Source organism: Condylura cristata, unplaced genomic scaffold (genome assembly GCF_000260355.1).
Source record: "Condylura cristata isolate star-nosed mole 26May11 unplaced genomic scaffold, ConCri1.0 scaffold00025, whole genome shotgun sequence".
Lineage (NCBI taxonomy): Eukaryota > Metazoa > Chordata > Mammalia > Eulipotyphla > Talpidae > Condylura > Condylura cristata.
The window spans coordinates 11,257,968-11,271,820 of NW_004567126.1; the positions used below are offsets into that span (position 1 = coordinate 11,257,968).

At 41.1% G+C, this 13,853-nt stretch overlaps 1 protein-coding gene across 1 annotated transcript in view; it reads right to left on the reverse strand.

The window, feature by feature from the left end:
* Window positions 1–13,467, reverse strand: part of BARX2 (BARX homeobox 2) — a 67,564-nt gene extending 54,097 nt beyond the window's left edge. The window contains exon 1 of the mRNA XM_004689099.1: window positions 13,184–13,467. Coding sequence (XP_004689156.1) covers window positions 13,184–13,370 — 187 coding nt within the window. The 5' untranslated portion in view covers window positions 13,371–13,467. The remainder of the gene's footprint in view (window positions 1–13,183) is intronic.
* Between the last annotated feature and the right edge of the window lie 386 nt (window positions 13,468–13,853).

Here is a 13,853-nt window from a genome sequence, read left to right on the forward strand (position 1 = left end):
GGGGGGGTGTGTGTGAGAGGATTCACCAGAGACAAAGTGGGGAGCAGAACAGGCAGACTGACTAAAATACACTGGTGATACTGCTGAAATACACTGAAATACTGCTGAGGCAAGTTAGCAGCAGGCAGGTCGGGTGGGTCAACCCCCTGGCTGGGGATGGAACTCTTGCTGTGGTGAATATGAGCAGCCTCACAGCTGCACTTTAACCCATTGTGCCACCAGGGAGGGCCCTCCTTTCACAATTTTGAAGGCAGGTTCTACAACCCTGAGGACCTTAGGAACCAAGTCAGTCCTCTACACAATCAGGATCATGCCAAGGCAGCCTCCATGACCCAGCAGATATCCTCCCCTACCTGCTTCCACCTGGCCCCCACAGCCACTGAACCTGATGAAGAGCCAGCATCTAAGCATCTACTATGGTTGGTCTAACGCAGGCAACTTCCTTTTCACTGGGACTTCCTTCACCTTATCAGGAGAACTTACTTCCCTCACTCTCTGAAGGGGATTCACCAAAGGAGTATTTGACTTCCTAAGGCTGGTAAACACAAGTCCCAAAAATAATCCATGCACAACGCTGGTCCTCACTGCGCTTGACATAAGGGTCATTATCACCACTTACAATGCAATCATAAGCCAGCCCCGCCCTGCTGGTAAGCTGTAAACAAAGGCTTCATTTGCAACTCCCTCTGAATCACAGACCCCATAATGTATTAGAATAACAATTATCCCCAAACTGCCACCTTTTCACCCCAAGATTAGAAGAAGTCTCAGTTGCATTATTTCTCAGTGCTATGAATTAAGATGAAAAGTATTCATTTTCTACTCTAAAAGAAAAGATTATCTCTAACTCCACTTTTGAAGAAAGAAAAGAAACTGAACTTCTTGCTGAGAAATTCTGTAGTTTTTCTAACACAGTTCTTGAGATACACAGCTGCATGATAAAACATTTCCTACGGGTAATTAATCCTGAGCAACTCTTGTAAAAAAACTAAAGTAACAAAGCACATTTTGTGATACTGTAGTGTTGACCTGTTTGTGCCATTCATTTATGAATTCACAAAATTCTGAGTTCACATTATAAAACACAAACGTGAGGGGTAATGAAACACACCTATTCATGAAAACTTGAACTTAAACAGCCCACACACCACCCAGGTTGTAAAAGTTCTTAAAAGGTGAAGAGTGCAATGACATAAACCACGAGAATGCCCTAGAGTGAAGTGTTTTTTTTTTTCCAGGGTATTTAGTTTTTCTGGAGTTTAACTCATCAAGAATAGTTATCTGTCCTTAAAGGGCTGTGCTTCAGTCAACCAAGGGGAGGTTATTGTTATAAAGTAATTGTTTTCATAGAAGTTATTATCATTTACTGAGCACTTTTTTTTTTTGGCCAGCAACTATGCTAACAGCTCTAAGTGCATTATCTTATTTAACCTATATAACTAACCTATCAGGTAGTCATTATTCTCTTCCTTTTATTTTTTTTTTAGATTTATTTATTTCTGCATTCAGAACTGGGGTACAGGCCAGAGGCTCAGGGGCGGTGAGAGGCTTCACCAGAGACAGAGTGGGGAGCAGAACAGGCAGATCTACAAAGTACACGGCTGAGGGGAGCAGCGGGCGGGTCAGGAGAGGTCTGCCACGCCATGTGGTCACCTCCGGGGCAGGTGAGAATCGAACTGATGTGGAAGTAGCTTTAGCTTATTAGTGCTGCACCACCAGGGAGGGCCTATTATTCTCTTCCTTTTACAGATGAGGAAATTGAGTGTCAGAGAGGTTAAATCATTTGCCTACAGCCACATGAACAATAAAATGCAAACAAAGCCAGGACCATCTGACTTAAAATCCATACCCCAGGATCCCTCCAGTCAATAGTTTCTTACACTTCAGTTGTGGGCTGTAAATTACACCCATCTCTTCTTTAAACTGTTATCCAAATTGGATTTTTGTATTATGATCACCAAAAAAAAAGCTTTTTAAAAATCAAGATGCCCAGAGCCCAGACCAGCTGAGTAGCTATCACGTGACAAGAAATTAGACTCTTTAATTTAATTGATGCCAAACAAATGACTGAGGTTTAATTTTCACTTAACTTAATAATCAGTATTTCATGCAAAAATATTCCAGTTTAACTGAAGGTATTTTGCTGTCATTGAGTTTTTAAACATTTTCTGTCTGGCTCAAAAGCATGAATGAATAGATGGGAATGCTGGCAACGAAAAGCTTCCACAGAGAACCCCGGCTCACGAACCACAGAAGCCTTGGAAATGTCACATCCAGAGATGAGATTAACCCATATTCACACAGCCAAAGGGAAGGAATCTTCCACCTCACATCCTCCAGAGATTGTTCTGCTTCTTAGAACTCTTCTGCAATCCTTAAAAATTTCAAATCATTCAAGGAAATGAAATGAAAGATTATCTGGTACACAGGAAATAACTGTCAAGTTGTAGAGGTTCAAAATAAACATTTACAGAGCTGGCACTTTCACTGACCTTATAGGATGCAGCCTGCATGGAAGGGGACAAACTCGGCTTCCAATTCACACACTTTCTTTCCTTCGATTATATATCACATGGAATTTTACACTGAAAAGGGCAGACCTGAGTTACAATCTCAACTCTTACCACCAACTCAAGGTGACTTAGTTGCCATTTCTTGCACTCCCTGAGTTTCACTTTCCTTCCCTGAAAGGCAGAGATGATAACTACTTAGTACAGTTTCCTTTCATTTCAATGCCTTAGATAAAGAGGAGCACCTAGTGTATGCCATACAGGTTGCCATTTGTAATTATTGTTATTTCTATTTGCAGTTCGCTAAAAAGTGAAACAAATTCTGTTTTGGCAGCTAATTGTTCTGTCTGCCAGAGGCAACGTGTCCCAGGAAAAAAACCCTAAAACTCAGCAGTCCAATGAGGCGTTCCTTTATGCTATACAACAAGTTTCTCAGACATACAACTGTCTAACGGTCTAAGAGCAATAATGAGCTATCATGATATCCAGGGACAACAAAATTAACAGCCTCCTCCCAAATCTCCTCTGACTTATCAATTATTTCAGTAAAAGTATCAGTCATAAAAAAGAGAAGACTTGGATCGGGACTTTATTAAGACATCTCCCGTTCTCGCTCTCTCTTGGTGGAAGTCATTCAAAGTTACCCTTACTACTTACTCTACATTTTCACTTGTGTTTTCCCCAACAGTTCCAAAGAGAAGCTTGGTCAAATTTGCTACCAATGAACTAATTCTCATAGGCTGCGAGAGCGAGTCCTCTGTGTTTTACTTCATGCATTTGGTCTCCAGCTGCTCCTTGGATCTTTTTTCTTGATGATGATGCTTCCATTCGCAACCCCAAATGTGAATTTTATGCAGAATTGGATTTCACTAAAGACATCCCTGAGGTTGACATAAGAGAAAGTTTTAGTCCATTGGATTAACCCCAGTTATAGTGTGTATCTAGCTGGATAAGATAAAATGTAATCCATGAAATCCTGTCCACTGGCAATAAACCTGAAAGAGCTACTGTCCTTGCAGGCATGTCCATTTTGGCCACAATCCCCTGAAGTGGTCATTCACTCCTGCTAAGCATGGCTGCACAGCCAAGCACCAGAGACTACAGCCACACTGGCTATAGTTCATCTGCTGGGGTGATGTCCTTGGAGAGGCAAGGGTCTTCTCCTCTGCTTGTGTACTTATTTAAACAGAAAGGAGTGGTGTCAGGAGGGAAATGTTTTGGCAAACTCTGTACAAGCTGTTTCATCCACTTTATGGAGTACTTACCCCCTGAAGAGACAGAGAAAGACAGTGTTCCCAACGGGAGCCTAAATTTCTTAAGGTAATATTTCTAAATGGGAACTACTTTGCAGAGAAAAGAAGATGGCTTGGCTGTAAGGATGGGCTGAACAAAGCACCTGCCACCACAGTTGTCACTGCAATGTGGTCTAGGCAAGCTTCTCCAAAGATGACCATTTACTGTCCTAACAGGCAGCTCTCTGTGCAGTGACCGTGGTAAGGTTCTCATCCCATCGTAACATTCACTCATACTGTTTTTGTCATCAAATCATGATTACCGAATAGCAAGAGGACTCAGCCAGTTTATTTGGCATTATCACAATTATTCTTCTCAGCCAGAAGTTCCATTTTAACATTATAGATTCCTTGGTATTTAATCACAGATTTCCCTAGACATTTTTTAAAGTTAAATTGTCAAAAGTAATGGACCACTGATCAAAAGTCAAGGTTGGTACAGCACATCAATAAATACTTACAAAAGCAAGATGCAACCAAAAAGGAAGTATATTGTGATTATTTGTGATTTTTAAGCATCATTAAAAAGAAAGGGAAATTGCTTGTATAATTAATGATACACAGACAGACAGATAGATAGATATGGATATATATCAACAACACCGTCTTTATTGCTCATGTCCAGCCTGGAGACTGTTTACCCATATGCCAAAGCATTACTGGAGAAACACTAGTTATACTGATGACAAATAATATCCCCACCCAGGCAAGGAGGTAAGTGAGATCCAAAAGCCAATTTTAGAAGCCACAGTGGTTGCTGTAGTGTGAGTTGTACACTTGTGTCTAATTATAAAGTGTTCTTATTTCCCCACTGTGAGATTATACAAAAAGCTTCGTATTTGGAAGCTTCAACTGTTAAGAAAGTCATCAAAAGTTGCACAGGCTCATGGACATGTAGGGTCTCCCATAGTATCCTTTTCCAATGTTTATGGTACAAACAAGTCCAAACATATAGAAAAGTACAAATAATAATGTGGTGAACATCTGTGTAGCCATGACAGTGCTGAAAGGCAGTTCGATTACTTCATACTGTTCACTATCATAAACAACACAGAAATGAGCATTCTTACATGGGTGTATCTTTACACAATATAATTATGTCTCAAGGCATACACAAAAGTGGAACTGCCAGGGTAAGCATGTATCAAAGTTTCACTGCCACAGAGTTCTGCAATATGATTGTAGCAAATCATGCTCCTACCATCAGTGTGAGAATGTCTGCTGCTCCACATCCATAGCATCAACTGATATCACCATTTTCTTTAAATTTTTGACTATCTGATGAGTATGAAATGGTATCTCGTTTAAACTTGCATTTTCCTGATTACCAATGAAGCAGAACAACATTTAATGTTTACAATGGAAGAGCTTCATTTCTTCTTTGGTCTTATTGCTAGGTAAGAGATTTTTAGACATTCAGTGACTTCGGGGATGTTAGTTAACTTCATGGCTTCCCATTAGGAAGGCAGAAATAATAATATCTATCTTTTAGGGAGGATGTGGAGCTGATCATAAAGTCCTTAGTTAGTCCAGTGCCTATTATAAGTTAGATCCTCTGCTTCCCCAAAACCAGAAAAGCTGTGAAGGGTCTATTATTGTTATCAATATAAATAAGAAGTTTCAAGGTATAAGACATTTTCATTTTTCCTTTTTGTAGCTCCCTTTGGCTATATTCTGCAGGAATTCTCCTTGCCCGAGCTGTTTCCTCTTGATCCAGAAAACTCAAGACTCCTTTGTTGAAATGAGTAAAGTCAATTCCCCTAGATATTGCTTGAAACAAACGTCAAAGTTATGTATCCTTCAATTCACATGTGGCAGTGACCTCACCTGTGAAGTGACCATTAACCTGTTTCAGCCACGGATAAGTTACAGAGGTAAATGAGCTTTGGGAATAGGGAGAGGAGCAGTGGAGACTGGGTAATAATCAGTACTAGGGAGGGGTGGGTATTCCTGGGGCAGAAATACAACCTTGACTTTATAAGAATCCACCAGATCCATTTGTGTCACCCACACATCAGACATGATCCTTCAATGAGAAAAGTGAAAGGACAATTGTCATATCATTTATCACATATGTGAGTTGTTTGTTTTTTAAAGATTTATTTATTTATGCATACAGAACTGGGGTACAGGCCAGAGGTGCAGGGCAGTGAGAGAATTCACTAGAGTCACAGTGGGGAACAGAACAGGCAGATCAACGAAATACACTGCTGAGGGGCGGCGGGTGGGTCAGGAGAGGTCTGCCGCGCCATGTGGGTCACATCCCGGGCGGGGATCCAACTCATGCTGAAGTGGCTTTAGCTTCTTAGTGCTGTGCTTTAACCTGCTGTGCCACTAGGGAGGGCCCCACGTAAGTTGTTTTTTAATAATGGCGGAAAGTATGCTGACATCACCCAGGTGGCCACCGATCCTATTCAACACACAACATAATACTTATCTATCCCCAATATCCAGAAGCCCAAGTTCATAAGCACATGCTGGTGAGCTAGAGAGACGCAATACATAGGAATCACTTAAGCGTCTCTGCTTGGACTCTTCATGGATTTGGTTTTGAGAGTCTCCCAAATTGGCTTCTATTCAGTCTCTTTGGGGAATTGACCTTTGGAGAAAGGCCACGTTCATCTTTATGAACTCTGCCAGTGGATCAAAAGGCACAGTGAGCTGTCCTCCAGGCTTATTAAGTAGTCCTGACATCAGTTTCAATGGGTGACTGGCAGATGTACTTGCACCTCAGCTAACATTCAGAATCATCTCCCTCTGTATTTGATTTCAACTGGCGCGAAGGAAACCAGAGCCTCTCCTTAGTGACCGAAGAAGGAGGTTCTATCTTCCTATCTTCTCCAAAGCAATCATGTGTAAGAGTCAACTCTAGCCCAAATATAATTAGACCATCGTCTGATATCTATCTAGATGCACTGCTTTCTTCCTTAAATGTCTGCCAAGTTTCCACTTTCAAGAAGTTAAATTGCCATATAAAAATGCCCTGGTGATGATGAGTAATTAGACACCGTAATGGAAAATTAACTTTGTTTTTATTTAGAGCATTAGTTTTAACAAGACATTTCTTTTTCTAACTGTTATTAAGCTGCAATAAAATAAACTAAATCCTGCAGGGTTTGCAAAGGTTTTCTGGTTATAAAACAACCACTACCACCTTCTTCCTGGAACCAGAGAATGTATTTGGTTAATACCACCAAGTTTGTCCAGGATCTGATCTGAGATCCCATTATTAACTTATTCTAATGCCAATTCTATTTCTGTCATCCATGCTGCGGAGGAAGAAACAGCCATTCCAGCCTCACAGGCAGCTAAGCCAGAAGCCAGCAGACAGGCGGCTCACTGCTTGTGGACAGTCTGACCCCCAAGATCCTCAATTCCTTGCTCTCTCTCTCTTTTTTTTTTCTCTTTGTCATGCGGTTTCTAAGAGAAGGATGCCACTCGCAACACTTCTGTGAGCACCCCGGGCATTCTCAGGAGCTGAAGTGTGGAGTCCATCTGTGGGGCCACATTGAAACACCAGCTCCACAAGACAGGTGTGTAAAACTGCACTGCCCAAAGAAGAATGCAAGAGGACGCTCTAATCTATACCCCTGATGCAAATCCTTGCAGTCTTCTCCCCCTATTCCATTGGGAGTGTCAGCCCGCTCAGCCATAAGACCCAAATTAACTTCACTCTGGGGCAAGACAAGTGGCAGGTGTGGGGGACAGGTTCTACAGCGCCCACACAAGTTCACAGGTTAAATTCACAGGGGAGCCTCAAAACACGTGAGCTTGTCTGTTTTTCTTCCTCGTTGACCTCAAAATAAAGTGCAAATAACACCTAAACATGCTTCTGACTAAACATATATTCAATTGTCCACGGTGACTGCAAAGTGCTGGGGAGGGCCAGGCTGTGGCCATCTCCTGGCAGTGGCTCCGGAGGGCGCCTAAGTCAAGTCAGCTTCAGCCATTTACAATTGGCCGCTGAAAGTATTCCAGAAGCCACCTTGGATGTCAGGTTGAGTCATACCAAAGGACACGATGTACCCAGCGTACTGCTGAATCAAGTGGCATCAAGCCTTTCAAAGAAACTCATTCTTTCTTTTTCCATATTCCTTTTTGTAAAATTTCGTTTTAATCTCCCTTTGCAATTTAAATGCATTTCACAATCCTCCCTGCTTTTCACATAACTGCCTGGAGTACATAAAACCTAGGAATCTTTTCATTTAGATTCCTGCCTATGGTAAACCTAACAACCTTATAATGTCCATGTTTGTATCCCAAATTCAGCTTTCAATCCAAAGGTGCCACTGAAAAGAACACCAGGGAATCTGGAGGAAAGGGGCTTCCCTAAGAGTTACTGTTTTAAAATTTCACTGTCCTTGCATTACCCGGGTTAATGTGACAATTTTGCTGGTGATAACACCCTATCGGTGGAGGTCAAAGAGAAAATTCCATATGGTAAGCAAAAATATTAAATTGTCACAAAGTTCCCCTAGTCCAATTCTAACCAGCACATCAGATACTTTAGAGAACAATAAAGAAATGCTTAGCAAAGTGGCTCTACAAGTAGTTTAAAAATTTTTTTAAATTTTTTAAAATTTCTTAACAGTCTCAATTTAGAACTTAAAAATAATGAACATTACTGTGTTGTCACCAAGCAAGTGTAAATTTTTGCTGAATGAAATTATTGAATACAATACTGAATTTAATTCAATACAAAAGTTTATAGCCATTTGGAGAGGCATTTTAACTTGTGAACTAAGTTTTTAATCAGTTTTCTATTTGCTATTATAAAAATCAGAGCCTGAGAAGAAATTGCTAATGAACTATTTGCTAGCTAGAACGACTTCTAGGGAAACCCTTCGTGTCTCTACTTAACCAATGAGTCAGAAAATTTAAGGAACATTAAGACAACAACTGAGAACCCCCAAAAATCTCAGATCAAATATATTGTAACCCTGATGAATCCTTTTTATGCACATACCCTCCATTTACTATCCCTCACAATGGGAACAGGAGAAGCAGTTATGACTAATTGCTAATATTTCTGCCTCTGGCAGAAACACAAATGCTTGCTGATAGTGATCATTTTCTCAAACCCCAGTTTACATTTCTCTCCATTAACATTCCAGTGCCCAGCTCTCAGGTTCCAAGATCCTATGGGATCCTTTGGTCTCGGACTCAAAGCCCAAACTGAGATTTGGGGATTGTTAGAACCAACTCCTGAAGGAGTAACCAGCTCCCTAAGAAATCACCCTACACATCCACAGCTCATTTTAGTTTTCACTGGATGACACCCAATCTTTGTGATAAATATGAACCCAAGGACACCACCCCAAAGAACTTGTTTCTCTTGCACCCACCAGAGGATAAAATGTTCTCAGTGCCACCTCCTAAGATAAACACCTTTCCCCAAATGCCCCTTTTAATTGGCTGGTTGATTGTCCCTTGGGTGTGACTGCATAGATTTATCCCGGGTGTGTAACCAAGTTGAAGTCTTCCTGACTTCTGTGTACCCTAGTGAGAAAGACAACGGCTTCCAGTGTGACCCAAAACTGCATTTAAGTTCTATGACCTTTGCACTTTGCAAAAATGTACCCTCTTCCTGGGAAGACTGATCTGTGATTTCTACTCTCCCTTCCCACTTTGTGGTTTAACAGTCAGTTCCCTAAGCCTGGCCACTCAAGGTCATGCAAAGATTCATTTGTGGTATAGGTGGGAGAAAAAGTAAATTTATATAGTTTTTTGTATATTTAAAAGGCACTTACTGGCCACAGGTTGTAAAATGCCCAAATAGCTACATCCCCCTCCCCCCAAATGTACATGTACAAGTCTAGGGTAATTATAGGTTATAAGTATAAATAATTATAACAACTTATAAGTAATTAGCACAGTAGGTTCTTTTCTCAGCATCCTCCTGTGAAAACCCTTAGGGTAAATTGTTACATCCTCCTTTCTGTCAAGAAGTTACCCACTTTTTCCAAACACCCCCCAAACTTAGAAACTGTTTTTGTCTGTTTCTAAAGATCAAACTGAAAGAGCAGATGCCTCGAGAATGATTGTGCTAATATTGCTGCAATCTATTCTGTCCTGAGATGCCAGGTTTCTTTCACAGATTGTTCCACCAAGAAACAATCCTCACAGCCTGTAGAGTAAAACAGTGCACTCAGACTTAAACAGTATTTACCATAGTATAATCTGCACTTCATTCTTGGCGGTCAATCACTGTCAATGTTCTAATGTTCATGAGAGATCATTACTGATTTCTAAATTGAATTATCGTTCCATTCTGAATGGGGATTACTGTTATCAGATTTTAAAATAAAGTGACTACGTTACACACTAAGTTAACTCTAAACATATAGGGGTTATCACACTTCATCAATGGTTCAACTAACAATTTTATTTTCTAACGTAAGCTCTCTTTCAGTTTAGTTTTTTCCTAAATTTTATTTTAAAATTTATGACATTAATGATGTCTTCCTTTAGTTTGATTTAGAAGGAAAGAATTCCTTTTAATGTCTATCAAGGGATTTAAGTGATCTTAAATTTAGAGACAGTTTTCTAAGGCTAAAATTATTACATGTAAAATAAGAAGGGGGCCTGTTAAAAGAAACAATAATGTTTTTCAAAGATGAGTACTCCATCAAGATAAGAGTGTCTAATAATAAATACTGTCAGGTGATTATCTGCCTGATGAAAAATGTTTCCATTTCTCAGTTTACTTGAATAAGTATTCTTTTCTGCCTGAGGAGATTCCATAACATAAACTGATGTTTGGATTTGCTAAATCTAAACAATATGCAGTGCAGAAGTTTATTAAATGTTGTAGCTTTCTTTCTACAATTTTATGTACTTATTTTCAAAGGTGTTAGCTTTTTTAATCATAGTTTTCTTTATTATCTGACAAAGTTCATTTCTGTCAGTTATTTAAATCTTAAAATAGCAACCAATGAGTGAAAAAGTTCAGTAACTTTAATTCCAATTTATGCCTTTTCTTGGATTTTACTCCTTGCTTTTATTCAGTGGTTGCACTGAACATGCTAAATATTTATCTCTATTTGGCAAATATATATAGGGGTATAGCTTTTTATTATGGATACGGGCAACTTAGTGCCACTTTTAAAATTAACATTTTTTAAGATTCGATTCATCCAATCAAAGATTTTGATCCTGAACATAACTGTTTAAAAGGACAAAATGCTTTGAAAGTACAGTATTTGCAAAACCCTTGAGAAATCACTAATGGGATTCCCATGATCTAATGCATGTAAGGCTTTAACTGTAATTGTAAACCCGCTGAAGGCTTATGATCTGAAAGTATGGACGATTGTAGCCAGTTTTTATGGGTTTAATTCCGTTGGCAAATCCCAGTTTCTATATTTTAAGTATCAACTAGAGCAAAATCACTATATACTTTCAAAGGAACAACCTAAAGAAAGCAAACACTGGAATAATAGGGCAAGAACACCACTGCCAATAACCACCCTCTCCCCCAAGCATCAAAGAACTTCAAAAGCACAAGACTAAGCAAAACGATTAGTTCCTTATACATGTGCAGCTCACTTTTAACGTTCACAAAGTGACACTTGAATCATTTTGTTTTCCTCAGATTTACTTTACACAAGATTCAATAAAACTCAGAATTTACTCAGCCTTGACTGATGACTAGACCGCTGTTTTTCTGAGGCTATTTATCACTCTATTTCTAGCATATTTTCTTCTATGATCTAATTCCGTGTCTGCTAAAGCCTGGAAAATCTGCCTTCAAGTCAATGTATGGCCAAAGTCACTAAAAATGTTGTTGACTCTCTTGTGATTCATTGAGGTTCAGGAGAAGTTCTGTTTTGTCTTAGGGACCTCCAGGTCTACAATGTCTTAGCAGGATGCATTGCAATGTGTGATTAAAGTGGGTCCTCTCTTTATCCTCAGAGGTATTTGAATTTTTGTAGCAAATGATTATTTATGCTTACAACAAGATTCAACCTACCTCCTCTAGCCAACACCCATGTAGACAGACGACCCATCCAAAGATTTAAACAGGACATAAATGTATAAAATATCAAGGAGATCTAACTTGCTTATGACATGCCCTACTTATTTTTTCTTTTGTATATATTTGGTTTTAAATTTTAATATTATGTGTCTTGCTATGGGCTATCAGATCTAATTCTATCTTACAGAGAAATTTTATTTTATAAAGCAATAATTGAACACAGTGTCATTCATTTCATGTAAGAACAACTTGGTTTTAAAAGCACTTTATTGTATATACTTACATTTATATGAGGGACTATCAGTGCAATCAACAGAAAATATAGGATTCAAAACATTCAGAGCTCTGGGCCTCAGTATTTAAAAAAAAAAAAAGAAAAATGCTTGCCAATCGCGGGTCCTTCTTCACTTCACTTCTTCACTTTTGGGTCTTACAAATTAATGGCTTCTATGCCACCCATGCAATAAACAAATGTCAGAGGTCCTTTTGGTTTGGAAATATTGAATTTCTATCTTTAGTTGAAAACAGTCAATAACTTTTGATAAAAATTGCTACCACTTTTCTTTTTTTGTTCCGCTTTACTTAAGTTTCAGTAGCCTAAATCCTTATAATGCAAAGGCACTTTGAAACTTGGGAATTCTCTTTAACACACTCAAGGTTTTAAGTATCTTTGGATTTATTTTCTACATACACCGAATATATTGCCTATGTATATACACTCATATATGCATATACATACATACATATACACACATATTTTTGCTATTGGTCTTCGCTCTTGTGAAGGTCGGAAGCACGATTTGAGGAGTGTTTTATTGTTATTGGGGTGGGTTTTTTTTTTATTAAATGACGTAAAATATACGGGGTTGACTTTTGCTAGCAACATAGGAGGCATATTCCAGCACTCCTTCCCTAGAGCGAGATCCCTCTTTGCGTATATAATTCATTGAGCTCAGGATTTTGTCAAGAACCTCCGGATACTATTTGACTTGAAAACTTTCCAGGGGAGACAGTAGAGGAGGTCAAAGTGAGAACCAATACCACTTCCTGCAACAATTACTTAGGCACTGAACCAGGTCAAGTATTGAACTTTCTGACTGAAAACCACAACGTGCTGCGAGGAGGAAACGTTCTCCCGCGAGCGGATCAGCAGCTTTGCACCCGCGGTACGCAGTTAGGGACTCGCCGCCCCGCGCTTCTTTTCCACCCGGCCGAGCCAAACTTTGCCAGCCCTTCCCAGGTGGCGGACACCTTTGCCGTGCCCGCCGCTGGAGAGTATAATCCCCTTGTTGTGGAGCAGGAGACTTCCCGGAGCCCTTCCTTTCGCCCTGTTAGAACAGGGGCAATAAGACGCCCGGAAACCGTGAAAGCTACCGCGCCAACCCCCTGGCGGGGCTTCTTACCAGTACAAGAATGCAGGGGCTTGGGTCGCACGACCAGCGACGGGCAAACGGAGTAGAGGGAAAGTTTCTCAAAGTAGTCGCAGGTCTCCTTGGAGAGGATCTCGTCGATCATGAAAGTCTTGTAGCGCCGCCTGGCTGCTTTGAGCTGGCCGGGCGAGCTCAGCCTCAGTTCCGCGTGGCAATGCATGGTGAGCCGGGGCGAGCGCCCGCCGGCCCGAGCGCGGCTGCGACTGCCCGGCCGGCGGGGACCGCGGAGGCTGGAGCGTCTGCGGGAGCCTCAGCCCTATACTCCGCAGCACGGAGGCCGCGGGATTCGGGAGACGCACAGAGGGGACCCGAGACCTGGCACGCGTGTAGCGCGTCTAGACCCACCCGCAGATCAGCATCTTCGCGGAGCCTTTTTGGGACAGTGTTGCTGTCAATCAGGGCGCGCTGCCTGCAGGGCCTGTGCGGAGTCGCGCCAAGGGGCGGCAGCCGAGGGGCGTAGGTGCCCACCCCGCCCAACCCGCCTGTGCTACCCGGGCGCTGACTTGCGCGCCGCGTGCCCGCCGCTCTAGCTCGCCTCCTCCCGCCTCTCGGAGTCTCGCGCTGCCCTGCCTGCCTCTCTATTTTAAGACACTAGCTTTGGCTCTCCTCCCCGCCCCCCTCCTGGCGCTCCAGGTGTGTGCGC